Source organism: Corvus moneduloides, chromosome 26 (genome assembly GCF_009650955.1).
Source record: "Corvus moneduloides isolate bCorMon1 chromosome 26, bCorMon1.pri, whole genome shotgun sequence".
Taxonomy (NCBI): domain Eukaryota; kingdom Metazoa; phylum Chordata; class Aves; order Passeriformes; family Corvidae; genus Corvus; species Corvus moneduloides.
In genome coordinates, this window is record NC_045501.1 from 2664654 (window position 1) to 2686136 (window position 21483).

The 21483-nt window shown below is 46.7% G+C and overlaps 3 protein-coding genes across 4 annotated transcripts; all 3 read right to left on the reverse strand.

Moving 5' to 3' along the window:
• LOC116455949 (keratin, type I cytoskeletal 15-like) lies at positions 1–4113 on the reverse strand. 2 transcript variants are annotated; one of them, XM_032134346.1, is made up of 8 exons: positions 3585–4112; positions 2685–2767; positions 2376–2532; positions 1855–2016; positions 1566–1691; positions 1247–1473; positions 605–696; positions 1–294 (listed from the first exon to the last, which is right to left on the reverse strand). In XM_032134346.1, exons 1-8 carry the CDS (start codon positions 4032–4034, stop codon positions 275–277), a joined length of 1317 nt encoding a protein of 438 aa, XP_031990237.1. In that variant the 5' UTR covers positions 4035–4112; the 3' UTR covers positions 1–274. The 2 variants fall into 2 exon arrangements, with proteins under 2 accessions (XP_031990237.1, XP_031990236.1); XM_032134345.1 differs by lacking the exon at positions 1–294 and having other exon boundaries at positions 354–696; positions 3585–4113.
• A 4977-nt stretch (positions 4114–9090) lies between these two features.
• LOC116455952 (keratin, type I cytoskeletal 15-like) lies at positions 9091–12719 on the reverse strand. Its single transcript, XM_032134350.1, has 8 exons — positions 12196–12719; positions 11348–11430; positions 11001–11157; positions 10640–10801; positions 10351–10476; positions 10032–10258; positions 9794–9882; positions 9091–9375 (listed from the first exon to the last, which is right to left on the reverse strand). Exons 1-8 carry the CDS (start codon positions 12643–12645, stop codon positions 9356–9358), a joined length of 1314 nt encoding a protein of 437 aa, XP_031990241.1. The 5' UTR covers positions 12646–12719; the 3' UTR covers positions 9091–9355.
• Positions 12720–15666: 2947 nt separating this feature from the next.
• Positions 15667–21413, reverse strand: LOC116455947 (keratin, type I cytoskeletal 13-like). The gene is made up of 8 exons (XM_032134342.1): positions 20645–21413; positions 19786–19868; positions 19186–19342; positions 18425–18586; positions 17949–18074; positions 17504–17730; positions 16430–16770; positions 15667–15990 (listed from the first exon to the last, which is right to left on the reverse strand). Exons 1-8 carry the CDS (start codon positions 21341–21343, stop codon positions 15965–15967), a joined length of 1821 nt encoding a protein of 606 aa, XP_031990233.1. The 5' UTR covers positions 21344–21413; the 3' UTR covers positions 15667–15964.
• Positions 21414–21483: the final 70 nt, after the last annotated feature.

Consider the following 21483-nt stretch of genomic DNA (forward strand, 5'->3'; position numbering starts at 1 on the left):
TTTTCTTTGCACTGCAGAAAGGTAAAGCTTTATTTGAGGAATTGTTGTGCAGTAGAGTACCAAGTGCACTGCAGAGACCTGTGTGTAAGCACAGTGATCACAGTGATGGACAGCATGAGAAGGGAGAAGTAGATAACTTTAGGAAAAGCATTTGGAGAGCAATCTGTGGGTGGGGTACGTCACAGCGCGTGTGGGCTTTGCGTTACCACGTTGTGGGCCGGGCTGCTCCCATGGCACTGATTGGATCAGGGAAGCCCAACGAGTCGGTGGTATCTTAGCACACTCTTGACTGCCCTGTGCAAAGAAAGAAGAAACCATTGCTCCAATAGGGAAACCAAGTGTCTCTTTGCAGCGCTGACACTTCAGACTCATCCACTATTTAAATACCCATTTGTTAGCAAAAGCATGGGAAAGGAGCTTAATCTGTCTCTGGAACTGGAGCCAAACCACTTAGAAATTAAGAGCTTTGATTGTGAGTGGTTTAATCCCTGCTGCAATTGCAGATGTGGAAGCCATAGCACAAGGTTAGTGTGAACAGGAAAAGGGATGAAACACAAAATGTGAAAGCTGTAAGTTTGGATCCTCTTTGGAAGATGTTTCTTACCTGCCTTGTCACTAGATTGACCATGACAGTAGGAACTGGAAGAATAAGAGTGGGAGGACATTCCTCCTCCTTGGAGAGCTCCTTGAGATGATCTGTGAAATGAAAGGAGTTTTAATGAAGGGAACAATAAATACATAGTGACATCATGTGCAGTGCATGTAACAGCACAGCTTTTCCTGTATCTTGCAAATATATTTTTATATATAGTTTTTCATTTCATTCCCTCCAGATGTATTTTCCTAGAAAATTGTAAAAGCAGAGACAGCAAGAGACTATTGCAGTATAATTCTTGTACTCTCACAGTCCAGTTTGTGCTTGTTCCTCTACTGACAGAAGGGATTTCATTACAGTTTGGTTTGGCACAGTGATTCCTCTCATGGAATTCACTGCACACAAACAGGTCAAGAGGAACTGATTAACTCAAAACCTGACAGTAACAATCTCCTTTGTGTTTCCCTTGGTGTTTGACGTGCTTATGAAGTTTCTGATAGACACATTTCAATACAGATGCCGTGAAAAAAAGCTGCTGAATTTAGATTTCAGCTACAGACAAGTAAAATATTCTGCTCTGTCTTCCATGAGTGCCAAGAGAGAAAAGGTTGTGATAGAATTTGTGGCCTTATTTGCAAACAGAGAACGTACACAAGATCCTGCTGCCCCTCCTGCAGCAGTGCCCGGTACTGCTGGATCTCCTGTTCCAGGCGCATCTTGATGCCCAGGAGCATCTTGTACTCCTGGCTCTGACTCTCCACCTCACAGCGGATGCTGGCCAGCTCCTCCTCAACGCAGTTGATCTGCCCCTGGATTTGTTGCAGCATGCGGCCATAGCGAGACTCAGTTTCTGCCAGGGAGTTTTCCAGAGAGCTTTTCTGGAAGGGCAAACACAGGAGTTGAGGAGCAGAGTTCTATGGCTCCCTGCCCGTGCCAAAGAGGGAAGGGCCCGCAGATCCTGCCCACGTACCGTGCTGAGCTGCGCCTGCAGTTCAATCTCCAGGTTCTGCATCTCGCGCCTCAGCTCGGTGAGCTGGTGGCTGCTGGTCTGGATGTCCTGGCTGCTGGAAGTGACCTGCTGATTGACTTCTTGGATCTGCGGAGTCAAACCCCAGAGACACCTTCTGAGCCACAGGGGAGCAGATTTGCTGAATGAGAACTCAAGTCTCCAGGGAGCCTCTCACTTTCAGCCAGTGCCGGTACCAGGGTGTCTGAGCTGTCCCAGCAAAGGAGGCTCCACTCTGGGCATTGCTACGTACCTTCACCTCATACCACTGCTCCACCTCCTTGCGGTTCCTTGCAATGATCTCCTCGTATTCATTTCTCAGGTCGTTCAGGGTCTTTGTCAAGTCTTCTCCAGGGGCGGCATTGACTTCCACGCTCACATCGCCACCAGTTTGGGACTGGAGCTGCCTCATTTCCTGCGGGGAGTCAAGGGAGAGACACAAGAGCACACACAGGTCATTTGTTGTGCTGGGGACTGTGGGCGAATCAGTACCAAGGTACAAAGGAACGATAATCCCATGGCATAAGGTGGGATTGACTTGATATGTGAAGGTGGGAACCGTGAAGAATCAACAGATTATGTCTTTGGCTGTGCTATCTATCATTGTATTTGTCATAGGTTAGCAAGCTAAGTCTCAGAAGTGATGTTCTTCTTACAGCGTTCTCTGTGACCTGACAGAACCTATCAGATGGCCAGTTTGAATAGGGACAATTCTTATCTCACAGAAGATAAACAGTAATGAGTATTTTGGACCAAACCACTACAGTATTGTACCTCCTCATGGTTTCTCTTCAGAGCAATCAGCTCATCCTTCAAAGACTCCAGCTCAGATTCCAGTGAAGACCGAGTGGTAGTGAGACCATCCAGGATGTTTCTAAGGCCATTGATGTCAGCCTCCACGGTCTGACGGATGACCAGCTCATTCTCATATCTGTACCAAAGGAAAGCAAAGCATTGCACATTCATTTCATTACACTGCGTAGGCTTGATCGTACCACTTTAGACAGGGCATCATCCACCTGCATTCATGAGTCTCATAAAATTAATAACAAAAAGAGGCAAGGTTCACAGGGAGGTACTCACTTCATTCGGAAGTCATCGGCAGTCATCTTGCTGTTATCAATGTCCAGAATCATTCTGTTATTGTCCACAGTGGCAGCAATGATCTGCAAAAGGGAAGGTGGAGAGGAGTCTTGTGTTCTAGATTTCCAGGACAAGCAGAAAGAAGACACAAAGCTTTGCTAGAGTGTTACTGTTGGTCTTGCAATTGTTTTATGGAGTAGTGCAGGGGCCACAGAAAGTTCTTGAATTGCCACGCCACAAGGACTGGTGTCTGCAACGTTTTGGCTTTCCAAAGATTTTGATGAAAGAGTATATTGGTGGGGGAAAGAACAGAAGAACATTTATGTTGGGAAATGGCCAACCCCCGTGGGTTCTGCACTCTGCATGTAGGAAGCAGTGTGGGCTTTGCCCGTGATGCCGTAAGTAATCTCATTAGGAAAAAAGTTGATTGTAAGGGAAGACCTTGGTCCTTCCCCCTGCTGTCTGTAGGAGTGTGCAGGGACAAAGAGAGCTCAGATCCTGCCATCCAGGTGCTTTAGCTTTGCACTCCATCCAGCTGGACTGGGTGGGAGCAGAGGAAAGCACTGTGAATCTCACATGGCTGGTTTGGAGCCACCTGCACAACGTGGGATGTACATTCTGTGAGCCAGCGTGTCTGTGGCTGGCGGGGCTCCTGGTGCCTCGGGCTGTGTGCCCGGAGCACGGCCCTGTTGCCTGTGGGCTGCTGTGAGGGTTTGCTCACCCAGGGGATGGGAGGTGCGGCTCAGCAGGTTTGTGCCTGCGGTACCACCAGCACGGCGGTCCCGTGGGCGGTAGAGCCCAGTGCTGAGGATGGAGGGAGGAGGAAGGAGCAAAGAGGAAGGCCTTAGAGGAGAGAAGAGCATGTGGGAGATGGAGGCACATGTACCAGGATGATCCTACCTGATTTTGGAGTTGTTCGATGGTCTGGTAGTAGGAGCTGTAGTCCTTGGAAACGCTGGGAGCTTGTTTCCTGTACCACTCCCGGATGTGGTGCTCAAGCTGAGCGTTCTCTTCCTCCAGCCTTCGCACCTTGTCCAGGTAAGCCGCCAGGCGGTCGTTGAGGTTCTGCATGGTGACCTTCTCATTGCCGCTCAGCAGCAGGTCTCCCCCAGGGCCGCAGCTCCCCGCAAAGCCCCCGCCAAAGCCCCCAGCAAGGCTGCCCATGCTGAGGCTGCCCCCGTAGCCCCCGCAGGCTGCCCCACCGTAGCCGCCCCCGCCGATCACGGAAGAGGCGTAGCGCCGGCAGGACACGGAGGAGCTGCGGCCGCTGCTGCCACCACAGGCGCCTCCTCCTCCTCCTCCTCCGCTCCTGTACGAGGTGCTGGATGTTCTCTTGATGCTGCAGCTCATGGTGAAGGGATCAGGTAGCCAGCCCCAGATGCAAAGCTCTGCACAGCAAGATACAGGAAAGCAAAGTGCAGCGGGCCGTCCTCGCTGGTGGCTATTTATACCTGCCTGGGTGGGTGTCACCTGCCAGGCAGTCCAGCTTCCCATGGGGTTTGCCAGCCACAGTGCTCATGCCAAAAATGATGTGCTAAGGGGAATTTCTTTTGGGGCTTGGGACGGCCCTCCCCCCAGGTACTCTGTTTGCATGCTGATTCACACCAAGCCTCCACTGCAATTTTGGGTGGGTGGCTGTGAGTTAGATTTTGTTGGAGATAGTTTGTTGCTGGCTACTTAGTGAGAGAGACTAATTTTAATAGTTGTTCTTTGTTCTTTGGAGTAATTTTTTTTTGTCCTGAAAATGGGTGGTGAAAGCACCACCTAATCGCTCTGCTTTAATTTCAGAAGTATGAACTCAGACACCCTGTGCATGAGTCTGGTTTAAATTAGCCTGAAGAACTGCCACTTCTGGAAACAGAATCTCTAAGAATTTAGGTACTTCCCTCAAAAAGAAAGCTCAGTGTGGGGACTGTCTCTCAGGGTACTTAGATTGTCGTAAATCACAGTAGAATGAGCTTAACAGCAGCAATGTTATTTCTGTTCTCACCAAACTCTGGTGGTATCACTTCCCGGAAATCCTCCTGTCTCATGCAGAGAGCCATGGGCATGCAATGATGCCATTTTAAAGTTGTGAGTTTTTAAACATTTTTGTGCAAATTTCCAATCACTCAGAGATTATCTAAGCTGAAATACGTGTGTAAAATCTATATGGCTGCATTGGCTGTACCCTGGGAGAGGAAAGAAAGGATTTGGCTTGGCCAGATGGAGGCTGAGATTGTTATTAGCTGGCTCTTGAGGATGGAGGTAGCAGGACTGTTTGAAATACAGACCAATCCTGTTGTCCATGTAGGAAAGGGCACAGTCTGGATTTGAGTGAGTGTGTTTGGGCTGGAAACTAAGGGGAAATTTTTAACTGTGGGAGGCAGCAGGGTCTTTGAAGAGCTTCCATTACAGAAGCTGTGGATGGAGTAGAGAGTTTCAAGTCTGATCTTGGTCAGTTGATGTTTGGAATTTTATCCTTGTATAACAGATGCAGCTGTGATGACCCTCTAGATCCCCCTTACCTTCAGTCTTTTGTCCCTTCGTGCTGAACAACTGCACCATTTCTGTAAGGGGGCAGGTTGTGATGAGCCCTTCTTTGGAAAGGAAACTTCATCTTTAAATAACTTTAGGAAAATGTGAATTTTAAGCCTGAAAGACAAGGGGCCTCATTATGTAAGGGTTGAACTTTGATGGCAATTCATCTCTATTTGGAAGTTACAGTTTACCCGTTCGTTTTGTTGTTGGTTTCTCCATTTATGCTGTTACTCACACACACCCTGCAGTTGTGGCTCAAGCAAGACTTTTTTTCTAAGCCACAATGATTATGAGATCCATAAAAGTTACTAATGCGTGTTATGGCTGACTGAAGAATCATGGAAAACCATTCACCCTCTTTCTTGACACACCACCATCCCCATATCACAGATAATGTAATCCTTTGATCTGCGTAATTATGATTGTTGTTTTATTGGTAGCTCTCTAATTATCTGCACGTCAGAACCAGGTGCTTTGCATATGTATTGAGACTGAGTCATCATTATTAAAAAATAAAAATTATTTTCTCACAGGGTGTGATTCCTTAGTCATATTTTCCTCATTAGATTGTTGCAATGCACTTTTATTCTCCCCTATGAGATGTTTATTGCTGATGGGTGTTAGTGCCAGAGGTGTTGATTTTATATCTCCTCCTCAGCATTGTTGCATCACAACGCTCGACCCAACAATTTCTGACATTTCCCAATGCTGTAATTTCATATTATCACCAGGTGCCTTTTCTTTTTCTCTCTATCCCTCTCTTCTTTTTTTGAATAGGTGGTCTAACCATCCTTACTGCCATAACTGCATCCCAAACACTTCATCTGTAGACTTTCTGTTCTGTAACTCAGGGGTATCTCTGTGTCTCCATGTGCATTTCTGGCCACTGTCCTGTGTACATGGCCCTTGGCCTGAGTTGGCTAAGTCAGTTTGGACCTGCTGATTTACTTCACCAGCCAGAAGAACCAGGTCTGTTCAGGAGCCATTACCTTTCATAGTCCTTGCAATGACAGAAGGAGGTCAGATGTTCTTAGGTAGAAGGTGTTGAGGCTCCTCAGCTTTTCAAAGGGGCTGTAAGAGCTTTGAAATCACATCTTCCCCTGGCAGACCTTTAGTGCACCCCATGGACCTCTGCAAGTCAGAAGTTTGTTTGAAGTAGGAGTGCTGTGAATCCTTTCCCAGTGCTGTTTACTCACTGGGGAAGCTGGATGCTGAGCCCCAAACAGATACTCCGAATTGGCAGAATAACCAAAAGCAGCCTGTGGTTTCCACAGAGGCTGTGATGCCATTACTGGATGTATGTCTTCAGTCACACGAGAGGGAGAGGACAATCCTAGAAACAATTACTGGCAATTAATTGTTTTACAGTAAATGAGTCAAATGTGGTCTTGGTAAGAAGAGTGCTACTCCCAAGAATTTCATCAGGAACTCCATTTGTGCATTCCTCATGTGTCATCCATTGTCCTGCAGCATCGCTCAACCTGTGCATTTGTTCATTCAGAGCTGAAGGATTTCCACATCCCCCCATTCTGGCCTCATCTTTCTCTTATATGACTCCATGGGATGGGCCCATAAACTTGCAGAAGTGTAGACCTACAGAAAATCTTACTAAGTGTGAGCTATTTTAATTCTGCAGTTGTTCTAAGTCATTATTCATAGTCCTTCCAACAGCTGAAAAAGGAGAAATTTAGAGATAATTCCCAAGAGAAATTAAGCTCTTCCAGCAGAGCGATCCTTTCCTGTTCTCTTTCTCTCTACCTACCTCCTGTTACCAATGATGGTCCCTAATTGAATTCTAAATTCCTCCCTGCCAAAGCCTTTTTTTCCTGTGCTGTAGATCTTTTCAGAACACTAAGCAACTGTATGGCTTTTTCTAAGAACATGGATGAGAAGTGAGCACCAGGAGCAGGCAGTGGTATCAGGATCACAGAAATAGCACAAGGTTTCTGGAGCACCTGCCAGCCCTAGATGGAGGCTGTGGGTCTTGCTGTGCCTTTGGCACACCTGTGGTGTGCGTTGTCACTAGGACAGGCCTTGCTCCATCCCTGGGTGGGGTAAGTCCCCCATGGATCAGCAGGAATGCATGGAAGGTGTTGTGCTATCAGCAGCAGGACTCCACAGTGAGCTGATCCTGCTGCAGAGACTGGTGCCCACTCCTGAGGACTCTCCCCAGTGCCACACACTGCAACAAGGCCTCACACTCCCAAACTGGCTCAGAAATGGGGACAGACACTGCAGCTCTGGAGTTCCCGAGAGTTCTCTGGATTAGGACTGTATTTTTGATCATTCTGATGCTTCTCTGTGCTTCTGGAACATTAGAAAGAAGCAAAATAACCTTTAAGTGCTTAATTATATACATTAACTGTAGTTTAAGGTTCCATAACTGTGCCTCAAAAGAGATGTCTCCTTCAGCTGCTTCGGCTATAGTAAATACAGCTGAGACCTGAGTGAATTCTGGCAGCCTCTGGAGACCAAAGTCATGTTTGCATTTGCTTTACATCACTTTCTATACTGTTAAAACCTGAAATGAGCATTTTATTCCCTGTAGACAGGCTTTTATTCACACAAATTCCTGATGTTGGACTGATAAAAGCCAGTTTTTCAACATGAGTAGAAAGTCTCTTTGTGGACACTGACTGCAGGCTGCAGTCAGGGTGCTGTGCTGGCAGAGCCAAGGCATGTGGTTACTGAAAGAAGACCTAAACCAAATCAAACTCTTGTAAGCTGGTTTGATGAAAAAGTGTTTAATTTCCTTACCCTAACAGATCAATCCTTCAGTCTGAAATGAAATGGGAAATACTAGAAACCAGGTTTAATCAGTGGGGAAAGGACCAACAGGCACCTGTAAGTGACACATGACTGATTCCATGTATCTTGTGCACAAGTCAGAGACTGAAAAGGGGCTTCACTGTGATCTTCAGAAAGCAAAATATGTCTAAAGGAGCTGCCCTAATTTAGTATTCCTCTTTCATCTCTAATTTTGTTGCACATTTTATGTTCTTAAGCAGTGAAATATAGAGAATGCCTTCAGTGAAAGGAATGCATCTCTCATTTCTCTTAAGGCAGAATATCAGCCAGCTGCGTGTACTAACAGAAACTGGGTTCTTGGTATTGTATCCGTATTTAAATTGAAATTTCTGTTGTAAAACATTGGAATGATTTTGGTGCATGACACTGAAGGAAGCAGACTCATTGTCTTGCTGTCTGTTTTTCCTAACAGAAGTCAGCAATATGTAATTCTCTGTGCAGCCAAAGGTGTAGAAATACTTGTGAGGAAGCACCTTCATACTGGAACAACCTCTCCTGAGTCACACCTTCCTTCCCACAGGACTCCAGCTGTGATGAGATTAATGGACTCAGATAAGTCACAATAGTACCACTGGGCACAGTTTAGTAAATTAACAGTTAATCTCCTGATAGTTACCCATCATTTGTATTTTCTTTCTCCTTTCACTCATATCATTCATTCTCTTTAGTACAAGTGGCAAGGCAAGGGGCCAGAGAGCAATCCCTTAGTGACCATTAAAAAACAAAACGGTAAATGGTTTTCAGTGTCTCAGGAAGGAGAAAAATTGTGTCAAGGACTGACAACAAGATTTCTGTTTTCAACCTTATACCTCTTGCTTGTGAACAGAGACTTCTGCCAGCCTCACCCAGCAATTCCTTAAGGCAGAGCCTGGTAGTTGTCACACCTCACACAGCCATGCTCACGCTTCCTGATACTTCCTTTCACTCTGTGATTTCATCTCAGCACCATGTCCATTTTCCTAGTGCAAAATGGATTGTCCTGAGACCACGTACCCCGTACAACTGCACAGCCCATATTTGATGGATGATCTGGATAAGTCCCTGCGTGCGGTTGGTTAAATTTATTTTCTCAGACATGTTGCGATTTGCATTGCAGAAGTAAAGCTTTATTAGAGCAGAGTTTCCAGCAGAGCGTGAGCCCTTTAATGAAGAATGATTTGCCAAAGACAAGTTGAATAAACCAAGCATTGCAGGGTGGAGGAAGGAGTGCTGGGGCAGGTGACCAGGCTTGTCTTCCAAACCCTTCCCGCTGCCTCAGCCATGCTGCAGAAACTCTCGGGGGTCTCTCACCGCCCATAGTCGGTGCATCTCAGCTGGACGGTGCCAGGGTCACTGCTGCTGCTCTAGCACACTCTTGACTGCCCTGTGTGAATGCAGAGCAAATCACTGCCCTGAGGGGAAGTCTGAGCGTTCCTTTGGAGTGTAGTTCTTACACTTGACACAGTGTCAGCACCAGACATGCAGAGGCTCCACGCCCAGCAGCACCCTGGGCGCTTTCTCAGAACTGCATTTTTTTATTATTCCAGTGAGAAAAAAAGTATTTCCCATCCCATAAACTTTATAAACTGTATTTTATATTTAGGCAGAGGGAAGAGCAATACTTGCTGTATTTTAACCCCTAATGCCTCTGTGACAGAGTAATGAGGTTTCTCACTCCTGGGTGATGGACCTGGGAACCTTGCCCAACCCAAACTACAAAACTTTTTTCTGACCAAATACATTGCAGCCATTGGGGCAATGTAACCCACTAATAATCACATGCTTACAAAGTGTTGACTTACCTGACATGTCCCCACACTGGGAATGAGAGTAGGAAGCAGAATATGATTGGGAGGATTTCCCACCTCCTTGGAAAGATCCTTGGGAGGCACTGTAAAAAAAAAGAGAATTCATCAAAACCTGCTAACATTGGATATTCAGTCGAAAGAGATACTGATGTAGCTTCAGGGACAAAAAGAATCTATTAGCAAGTACATGAGGATTTCTTTTTATTCCCTTGCTATAATATGAAATACATACACAAGATCCTGCTGCCCCTCCTGCAGCAGTGCCCGGTACTGCTGGATCTCCTGTTCCAGGCGGGTTTTTATACCCAGGAGCATCTTGTACTCCTGGCTCTGACTCTCCATCTCACAGCGGATGCTGGCCAGCTCCTCCTCAACGCAGTTGATCTGCCCCTGGATTTGTTGCAGCAGGCAGCCATAACGAGACTCAGTTTCTGCCAGGGAGTTTTCCAGAGAGCTTTTCTGGAAGGGCAAACACAGGAGTTGAGGAGCAGAGTTCTACAGCTCCCTGCCCGTGCCAAGGAGAGAAGGGCCCGCAGATCCTGCCCACGTACCGTGCTGAGCTGCGCCTGCAGTTCAATCTCCAGGTTCTGCATCTCGCGCCTCAGCTCGGTGAGCTGGTGGCTGCTGGTCTGGATGTCCTGGCTGCTGGAAGTGACCTGCTGATTGACTTCTTGGATCTGCGGAGTCAAACCCCAGAGACACCTTCTGAGCCACAGGGGAGCAGATTTGCTGAATGAGAACTCAAGTCTCCAGGGAGCCTCTCACTTTCAGCCAGTGCCGGTACCAGGGTGTCTGAGCTGTCCCAGCAAAGGAGGCTCCACTCTGGGCATTGCTACGTACCTTCACCTCATACCACTGCTCCACCTCCTTGCGGTTCCTTGCAATGATCTCCTCGTATTCATTTCTCAGGTCGTTCAGGGTCTTTGTCAAGTCTTCTCCAGGGGCGGCATTGACTTCCACGCTCACATCGCCACCAGTTTGGGACTGGAGCTGCCTCATTTCCTGCGGGGAGTCAAGGGAGAGACACAAGAGCACACACAGGTCATTTGTTGTGCTGGGGACTGTGGGCAAATCAGTACCAAGGTACAAAGGAACGATAATCCCATGGCATAAGGTGGGATTGACTTGATATGTGAAGGTGGGAACCGTGAAGAATCAACAGATTATGTCTTTGGCTGTGCTATCTATCATTGTATTGTACCTCCTCATGGTTTCTCTTCAGAGCAATCAGCTCATCCTTCAAAGACTCCAGCTCAGATTCCAGTGAAGATCTAACCAGAGTCAGGTCATCCATGAGATTTCTCAGGCCATTGATGTCAGCCTCCACGGTCTGACGGATGACCAGCTCATTCTCATACCTGTGTCACACACACAGAGACAGAGAAATGGGAAATGAGATGCTGACAGTCAATAGCACACATCCTTCTAAGATCATTATTCCAATAAAACAAGATGACTAAGTAATACCACCCAGGGCAGTCCTCCCTTGTCTTCTGAGATGATGAGAGGGATTTGACAGACATGCAAGGTTCACAGGGAGGTACTCACTTCATTCGGAAGTCATCAGCAGTCATCTTGCTGTTATCAATGTCCAGAAGCATTCTGTTATTGTCCACAGTGGCAGAAATAATCTGCAAAAGAGGAAGGTGGAGAGGAGTCTTTTTGTGTTCTAGATTTCGAGGACAAGCAGAAAGAAGGCTCTAAGCTTTGGTAGGGCCATATGGAAGGGTAACGATCCAGAGTTACTTTTCAGGGAAACTTGTGCTATCACAGACCATCCTGCCAAATCCATGCTCTTCCCTTTCTCAAGATAGGGGCAGTCCCCCATGTGTCCAAATAAGTGTTTGCAGCCCTTTCCATATAACGTACTTCTTCACAGTCTGTTCACTCTGTTTTCTGGGTACTGTGTGATCTGATTGTAATGAAAGACCTTGGTCCTTCCCCCTGGTGTCTGTAGGAGTGTGCAGGGACAAAGGGAGCTCAGATCCTGCCATCCAGGTGCTTTGGCTTTGCACTCCATCCAGCTGGAATGGGTGGGAGCAGAGGAAAGCACTGTGAATCTCACATGGCTGGTTTGGAGCCACCTGCACAACGTGGGATGTACATTCTGTGAGCCAGCGTGTCTGTGGCTGGCGGGGCTCCTGGTGCCTCGGGCTGTGTGCCCGGAGCACGGCCCTGTTGCCTGTGGGCTGCTGTGAGGGTTTGCTCACCCAGGGGATGGGAGGTGCGGCTCAGCAGGTTTGTGCCTGCGGTACCACCAGCACGGCGGTCCCGTGGGCGGTAGAGCCCAGTGCTGAGGATGGAGGGAGGAGGAAAGAGCAAAGAGGAAAGAGGAAGGCCTTAGAGGAGAGAAGAGCATGTGGGAGATGGAGGCACATGTACCAGGATGATCCTACCTGATTTTGGAGTTGTTCGATGGTCTGGTAGTAGGAGCTGTAGTCCTTGGAAACACTGGGAGCTTGTTTCCTGTACCACTCCCGGATGTGGTGCTCAAGCTGAGCGTTCTCTTCCTCCAGCCTTCGCACCTTGTCCAGGTAAGCCGCCAGGCGGTCGTTGAGGTTCTGCATGGTGACCTTCTCATTGCCGCTCAGCAGCAGGTCTCCCCCAGGGCCGCAGCTCCCCGCAAAGCCCCCGCCAAAGCCCCCAGCAAGGCTGCCCATGCTGAGGCTGCCCCCGTAGCCCCCGCAGGCTGCCCCACCGTAGCTGCCCCCGCCGATCACGGAAGAGGCGTAGCGCCGGCAGGACACGGAGGAGCTGCGGCCGCTGCTGCCACCACAGGCGCCTCCTCCTCCTCCTCCTCCGCTCCTGTACGAGGTGCTGGATGTTCTCTTGATGCTGCAGCTCATGGTGAAGGGATCAGGTAGCCAGCCCCAGATGCAAAGCTCTGCACAGCAAGATACAGGAAAGCAAAGTGCAGCGGGCCGTCCTCGCTGGTGGCTATTTATACCTGCCTGGGTGGGTGTCACCTGCCAGGCAGTCCAGCTTCCCATGGGGTTTGCCAGCCACAGTGCTCATGCCAAAAATGATGTGCTAAGGGGAATTTTGTCTGAGGTAAGTAAAAGGCATTACCATTCAGTGCAAATATGTCTTTGTTGATTCACACCAAGCCTGCACTATAATTTTATGTGGGTGGCTCCTTGTTGGATATTTCGTTGAATAATATAGTATCTCTCAGTTTCTGTTAATTTGGCAATATCTCGCTGGTAGCGGCACCTAAGGAAGTCTCTGCTTCATTGTCAGTCTCCATCAGTCTTTATGTTTTGAAACTCAGTAGTTTAGCTTTGGTCTTCCACCTGAGATCACAGACATGATTTGTGACACCAGCTGCCTCCAAAGGACTCTTCATTCATTGATTTATTTCAAATTTACATTAACCTTATAGAAATCTACTTTAATGCACCAAAATAAAAACGTCTAAGACTGCATTCCCATGTCTGTTACAGAAGAAAACTGAACTCTGAATTTTTCACTCTGTATTGAATAAGGTCCTGCTGGCATTCAGCTTTCTCTGAACATGCAGGATGTGGATCACGGTATCTTTTCTCTTCAAAGAAAACTGTGTGTAACAGCCGCAAAACTAACATTGTGCAAGGGAAAACATATTAAATCTTTTCCTATCAAAGATCTCTTAATTTTATTTTAACGGTTTTAAATGGACTCAGAGGAAATTGAGAGGAGAAATATTTTACTTTGCATATTTTCGTAACTATATTTAAATAGTAATGTCTCAGAATACATCCTTGAATTATATAATACAGTGAAAAAATAATTTTGATTAAAAGAGCCAATGATTAGATCTGAAAAAATGTCATCATTACCTGAGCTCATTAAAGTGAAGGGTGTTTTGCAACCATGACAGAATATCTTGCATCACCCAACAGAGAGTCAGAAACACTTGTGTACTTTTTTCCACTGCCCGTGCAATAGGGAATGTGCAGTGAGCTGCTTTTTCCATCTTTACTAATCAAGCGTCTGTGAAACTGAGAAAAGCCTTGAACATAAATAAACTTTTGGATTTCCAGATGTGCATTAAATATCAGCACTGCAGCTCCCATGTAAGAGTCACTGGGCTGTGCAAAGGAAGCACAATAAGCTGGTGGGACCTGCTGTGAATTGCCGCCTCAAAATCAGCCTATCCACAGAGAGTGAGGATGGATTCAACCTAGAAGTGTTTTGGGAAGAGGTTCCATATTACAGAAGAAGAAATAAGCCCACTCCTCTCTCTGGCTGCAGTTGTGCAGATTTGTTCACCCTTGGTAACTCTGTTACCCCTGAGGCGCTGCCACCGTCGCTGCCGGGCTCAGCCCTGGCTGGCAGCAGGGCCGTCCTGGGATGGCACCGGCTCCGGCAGTGCCAGACACGGGGGAAGCTTCTGGCAGCTTCTCACAGAACCCCCCCTGTATCCCCTGCTACCCAAGTCTTGCCACACAAACCCAATACTGGGCCTCATAGATGTCAAATGATCCTGGAAATCCTTCCTTCCCTCCACCTTGGTCTCTCAGTAGCTGCTGCCTCCATTCTGCCCGTTTTAACCCCTTCTGGACTTCACTGTATGATGTGTAGCACTTAGTGCCTGTTGAGCAGCAAAGTAATTAGGAGTCAGGGAAATAAATACTCTTCCAAGGTTTGTTTAAAGCATGGGCTGACATCTGTGGAGGTCCCTATCCCTGTCCCTGTACCTGCACCTCTAGGAGGTGACAGTGCAATTGTCTCCCTCAGAAGGCTCTGGCATAAGCACAATTCATTACTCTTAATCCTCAGATCATTTACCATGAACACCATGGCTCTTTCTGAATGGTGTGTGTGTAGTCCAAGTTTCTAAACTAAAGAAGGAGAAATCAGCATTACCAGAATCTCACTATTCCTGCTCCATGTCCTTGGCAGCATTTATGCAGCACAAACTCTGTTTAACAAGACTGCAAAGGCTCGTTCATGCCAGCACAATGCCAGCACACTTCGGCTTGGTGTGAGTCAAGTGTTTCTGTTTCCCTGAACGGTTTCCAAGTGTTGAGAAAGTTTGCATGGCAGTGTGACGTGTATTTCTGAAAATCGATTTTGTATCTGGTCTCTCAGTCCATACTTGTGTGCGTCTATTGTGTTACACAGCAGTGCTGCTCCACTTCCGTGCAACCCACATTTTCTTTCACTCTCAACTCAACCTCAGAGGCCCCTCCCTTGCATGCAGCCCTGCACCAGCAGCTCAGCATGCAAGGCTGTGTGCAGGTGAGATGTACCCTCCCCCTGGGCAGCCTCACTGGCATTTTGGCCCCTCAGGTCCTGGGATACTCTGGTAGCTATATCCAAAACAGAACGTTCTAGACCCTTTTACGTGTACTTAATTTCTCACAGGTCAAAGGCAATTACTGTCAATTTTAACATTTTATGGAAATGAACTTTGTAAAGTTCCTGTAAATTATATTTCCCTTTCATTTCTTATAATTTCAAACCGAGATCCCTTATCTGTGCATTTCCAGGTTAAGGTTTTGTGAATTGAAACATTTGTTTCGTTTTACAACCACAGCTCTGTCATTATTAGTGTGTTCCTTTGTGGACACTCATGTGCTGCCAACACCATTAGTCATTGAGCACTGAGGCTCTGCAGTCCCTTTAAGGCTGATATTCAACTCTCGGGTCTCAGAGCTCAGCTCATGAGAATATCTGACACATTATTAAAAAACAAAGGCACAGCCCAAGAAGATTCTGATCTGGCCTGACTGCTCAGAAATAGTGTTTTAACTCTAAATTTTGTTATCAACTACTGGAGTGTATCATCAACCTTTCTACGTGGAGGTGTGTCTTGGCATGGCTTTGTGTTTTCTTTTTTAAGTGTTTACACCTACAGAAGGTAAGAAAAACCCCACACAGGATTCTGGTTGCATCAAGACAGAAATTAAATTTTATTAGAGATATTTTCCTGATTCAGAACAACCTGAGTACCAAACAGGTTGGGTCTGTAAAGCAGCAGTTTAAGTGCCAGTGACTGAAGCTGCAGAGCTTTGTGGGCAGAAGCAGCACAGAGCATGCAGGGCAGGGGGAGAGGTGGCATGTGTAACTCCCAGGAGCTGTTCAGAGCATCATCTTTCCTTGGGAATGTGGGGAATGCAGCAGATTTGGGCCAGTTTCTTTTTGAAAGGTCTTGCACTGGAGGATCCTTGATGTATATTCTTAGTCAAAAGATTTTCTTCCATATCCTGTTTAGAAACAAAGCAAGCATGAGCTTCATCAGTGCTGGCACTGAACGTCTGAGCCACCAGTATACCCCAGATATTAGGATTGTGTGGGAGTGACCATAAGCATTCCAAAAGCATAAAGGAGAATTCCAGCATGGAACAAAGGCTGTGGGATTTATGAGGTTCTGAAGAGAATGAGACAGATGAAGAAAACCAGCTGGGGTTAAACTACAGGATCAGCTGATATCATCCACAAAATGGAATAGAAATGGACTGTGTGCTCTGGAAGTGGAGTTGATACTTTGTACACAAAGAGGAAAGAATTGTTAGTAACAGTAAATCTAACATTTCCCAGAAACTTTAGTTTATCCTCAGTACTGTTTGCCTCTGGAAGAGTATGTTGGTATAAATTAGTCAGGATGTGACTGAGAGAACAGTGTGCCCATACTGTAGTTCTCACCTTGGCTTTCACCGCCACTCCTGCAGGACTGGGACTGGGAAGATGAAGAGTAGGAGTGGGAACTGCTGATGCCTCCTGAGGTTCTTCCACCTCCTCCTCCTCCTACAATGCATCCACCGCCACTTCCTCCTCCCATTCCTCCACTTCCTCCTCCCATTCCTCCACTTCCTCCTCCTATTCCTCCTCCACCAGTTCCTCCTCCCATTCCTCCTCCAATTCCGCTGCCACCACCTCCATATCCACCACTCATGCTACCACCTCCTCCTCTTCCTCCTCCAGAATAACTACCACCTCCAGTTCTACCACCTCCCATGCCTCCTCCCATTCCTCCTGATGGGATTCTGCAACGAGAGAGAAAGAAGGGGAAAAAAAAGTTAATCAATATCACTTTGCCATGTGAAGGCAATTGAGCTGCAGCTGCTGCCCAGGAGCCAGCACCTCTCTGGGTCGTACTGCTGGTTAGAACCCAGCATGCACAGCAAAACAACTGAAGCAGTGCCAAACATGATCCTCTTTTTCAACTTCAACTTGAATGCAAGAGCTTTTGCTTTTCCCACATTCTGCCTAGGGGTTCCTTGCAATATTTGGCACATACATCACTGTATGGCTCAAAATCAGAAGAGAATGAAGCTTTAGTTACTCTTTTAGGCACCACTTCCAAGCAGAAGCTGGCACACTGCATAAGTGAAGCTGAAGTAGCTTGAACTTTCAGAAACTTTTATAAAGGTTTGGAAAACTTTGGTTGTTTTTTGCTTTGTTTTGTTTTTTTTTTTTGCCTACAGTCTTTTCCTGCCTGTTCAGTTCCTGGCTTCTCTGCAACCAGGCTCTTTTACATGGGTTTCCCTGTCCAGCCCCAAATCGGTAGTTCAGAATTTCTGCATTAATTTTTCTTCACATGAGCTATATTCTGAACAGAATGAAATATCTCACACCTGGGAGGTGATTGGCCAAGACATCTGCATCAGTCTCATTTCAGTACAAAATATTTTGCAAGTCTCAACTGTTAAATTTCCTGCCGGTGACTGACCCAGCAGTTGGGTGCCACACAGCGCCGTGTTCTGTCAGAGTACGTACACAAGATCCTGCTGCCCCTCCTCCAGCAGCACCCGGTACTGCTGGATCTCCTGCTCCAGGCGAGTCTTGATGCCCAGGAGCATCTTGTACTCCTCGTTCTGGCTCTCCATCTCGCAGCGGATGCTGGCCAGCTCCTCCTCCAAGGGCCCGATCATGCCCTGGATCTGCTGCAGCTGCATGTTATAGCGACGTTCCGTGTCTTCCAGGTTGGATTGCAGGGAGTCCACCTGCAAAGGGAAAACAAAATGCAGTGTTTATGGGAATGTGGTGACTTTAACTTGTTTTTGTGGGAAAACAGAAGATCTTCAAAGATCCTCAGAAAAAAGTGTATCTTTGAAGAGAAGTAATCCAGTATCCCATCCTCCTTGGATGGATTACTTGCTGGGTGTAGCCCTTCTTCTCACATACAGACTGTGTCACAGGTGAAGCAAATGCCTTTCCTTACCATGCTGATCTGTGACTGCAGCTCAATTTCCAGGCTCTGATATTCACGCCTCAGCTCAGAGATCTGCTGGTTGCTCGATTGTATCTCCTGGCCACTTGAGTGGACTTGTTGATTAACTTCTTCCATCTGAAAAATTAACATACAAAATTGAGGCATTTTTGATAATTGGAAAACATTGTGGGGTTATCATAAAAGCATCAAGAAATCAATTCATAAGAATAAAGATGCCATGCAGACTGTTTATTTCCCACAAGCCACTCTGCCAACACCCTGGTAATTCACTGGCTGCTTGAATACAGAGGCTCTACCTGCTTTACCACATAGGTGATATTCCAGGACTGACCTATTACAGGAAACTATAAGTAATTTGAAGTTATTGTTCCTTAAATAACATGTGATAAGTTGCCTTTCACCTGCTGTAAATAGGTCCAGTACTTTGTGAAAGATTTAATTACCAAAGCCCCCCTGTGCTTTACCTTGGTTTCATACCAGCTTTCCACCTCCTTCCGGTTGTTCTCAATGAGCCTCTCGTACTCGCTGCGCATTTCATTTAATTTTTCCATTAAGTTAATGCCAGGAGTAGCATTGACCTCCACATTGACATCTCCACCAGACTGGCTTTGCAGTCCTCTCATTTCCTGAAAAAAAATCACAAAAACCCCATGAGGTTCTCAAAGGGAGAGAGTGGCATCAGTTCAAGTAAAGGGAAGAAAAAGGACATAGATCCTCACACAGCCCATGACTCCAGCGAAAGGGCCTCGCCTGCTCTTGCCATGGAACAATTCTGCCATTCCTGGGGCTCCAGTGCTCAGAGCCAGGCACCACATGCACAGTGACCCTGGTGCTTCCTCCACAGGGTGGTAAGGAATTCTATGCAGTGTGCTCTTTGTGGGAATCTTTTCTTCTCAGTGGGAAATCCCATTGCAGAGAGTACAAATGCTTTCTTTTGACTCCTCTATATATTCTATCCAATTTTCCTTCCATGAGTTCAGCAAGCAAACTATAGTTGGTACTGAAAGCCATTCATCCCCCTTGTCTCACATGTTGACCTGGTGTCTCATGAGACCTGCTGTGGGCAGCTATGCACTGTACACAATCCTCAAAATCAAAGCCATGTTGTGACAAGTTGGGTGATCAAAACCAGTGGCCAAAACCTGGTTACTACTGGTGGAAAAAGCTAGGGGAAATTCTTGGAGTGTTGTGTTGCCTTTAGTTACTGAAGTGTGAAGAAACTTACCTCTTCGTGGTTCTTCTTCAGGAAGATCAGTTCCTCTTTCAGGGATTCAAACTGTGTCTCCAAGTCAGATCTGGACAGAGTCAGTTGATCCAAAAGTGGGCGTAATCCATTGATATCACTTGCCACACTCTGGTGGAGAGTATATTCAGTCTCATACCTGAATGACAGACAAGAAAGAGACTAAAAGTGCTGCCAGACCTCTTTGTTTGGTATCTCAGTTATGGACAGTTCCCATCTTACATCTCTGGTCAATTCTTAAAAGGAAGGACCCCATTCTCTTTCTGTCTCCAATAGCTTTGTTTGATTTCAGTACAGTTTCTCTCTGTGAGATTTATACCATGAAGATTATGCTTACAAATCTACATGCAAGGAAGAAGAAACTTAGAATGGAGTCCCTTAAATGTGTCTCTTCAGGAACTTGCCTTGAGAAAAATAATAATGAAAACCCAAAGCAATCCTTCTCAGAATGTTTTTCCCAACAATTCTCTATTCTGTCATTGGATCCAAGAGTCTCCAGCTTTTACAAAGATTAATTTTCAATGGAAACTCATGGGGATAAAGGGAGGCAAAGTGGATGGAGCCAGGAAGGGAGTAACTCACTTCAGTCTGAAGTCATCCACAGTCATTCTGGTGTTGTCCATGTCAAGAAGCATCCTGTTAAGGTCCACATTTGCACCAACAATCTGAAAGGGAGGGGGCAGGTGTTATTCTGCCAGTTGTCTTTTCAGTCCAACAACAGAGAGAAGAAACACTTATGCACAAGCACCTTGCAGAAGGGGTTTATGGCAATGTCAAGCCTGACTAGATCTGCAGGAGCTACTGAGAGAGATGAGTTTATTGCTTCCAGATAAAAGAAAGTGCCTTTACTGTTAATTTTGGTTTACAGATACCCAGTAAAAATACCTTGTTGGAAAGGATAACTAAATAAACTCTTCATATTCAAAAAAGAAAAAACGAACAAGCAAAAAACCCCAACCAACAAAAAACAGTGGAATAGCAGAATTTCCATTACATTTGAGAACAGCCACATTCATGCAAGAGATACATGACTTAAATGGCTGAGGGCTGGAATGAGACTAACTGCACATGCTGGCTCACCCTGTATATTCACAAAAATATCCAATTAATATGGCAGTAATAGCAGGACACAAGCAAGAATTATATCTGCTGTTCAAGAGTGAAGAATGAGCGAGCAGCAGCCCAGCACTGAAGGGAGCATGGCACAGGCCATGTGATGGGGCACTGGTGCTGATCTGCCACTGCACCCAGCAATGCTTCCTGCACCAAAGACGTGTGCCAGAACACGCAGACAGAAGCTGGTCCCCACATCCCCACACCACTCTGCCTCCTGACTAAAGCACAGGAAGGGGAATATCACCCCAAATGGGGACCTTGTGCTGCATGAGGAAAGTGCCATTCCAATAAGAACCGTTTCCAAGTTAGTGAAAGTACATCATACCTGGTTTTGCAGCTCTTCAATTGTCCTGTAATATTGGCTGTAATCCTTGTTCTGAGAGGGAGCTTGATTTCTGTACCACTCCCTGATCAGCTGCTCAAGTTGGGCATTTTCTTCCTCCAAGCGTCGCACTTTATCCATGTACGACGCCAGGCGATCATTGAGGTTCTGCATGGTCAACTTCTCGTTTGTGGAGAGCAAGCCAGAATCCTCCCCAAAGCCCATGCCACCAAAACTGCCTCCACCATAACTGCCACCACCACCAAAGCCACCACTACCCCCAAAGCCACTAAATCCACCTCCACTGTATCCACCACCTCCATAACTACCTCCCATTCCCCCAAATCCACCCCCTCCTGATCCAAATCCTCCTCCCATACTTCCACAGCTCATTCCTCCTCCGTAACTACCACCACTCATTCTCCCCCCATAGCTACTGCGGCTGATCCTCCCGCAGCTGCCGCTGCTAAAGCCCCCTCCATAGCTGCTCCTGGAGCCTCCTCCACCAAAGCTTCTCCCAGAAAAGCCCCCGCTGCCTCCAGAAGAGGTGTATTTTCTCGAGGACACCGAGGAGTATCCACCAGACCTACCCCCTCCACCACCTCCACCACTGCATCTTCCACCACCACCACCACCACCACCACCTCCTCCTCCACTGCTAATTCTAATGGTACTGCTCGAAGATTTGGTGCCACAGCTCATGGTGACAGCAGGGAAGAGTCAAACCGCAACCCCAAATTTAGCTACACAGCCTGATAAGCTTCAGGACTGCAAATTTTCATCCCCAGCTCTCTCTATTTATACATTTGACACTGGGTGTCACCATCAGGGTGTTTCCTTCT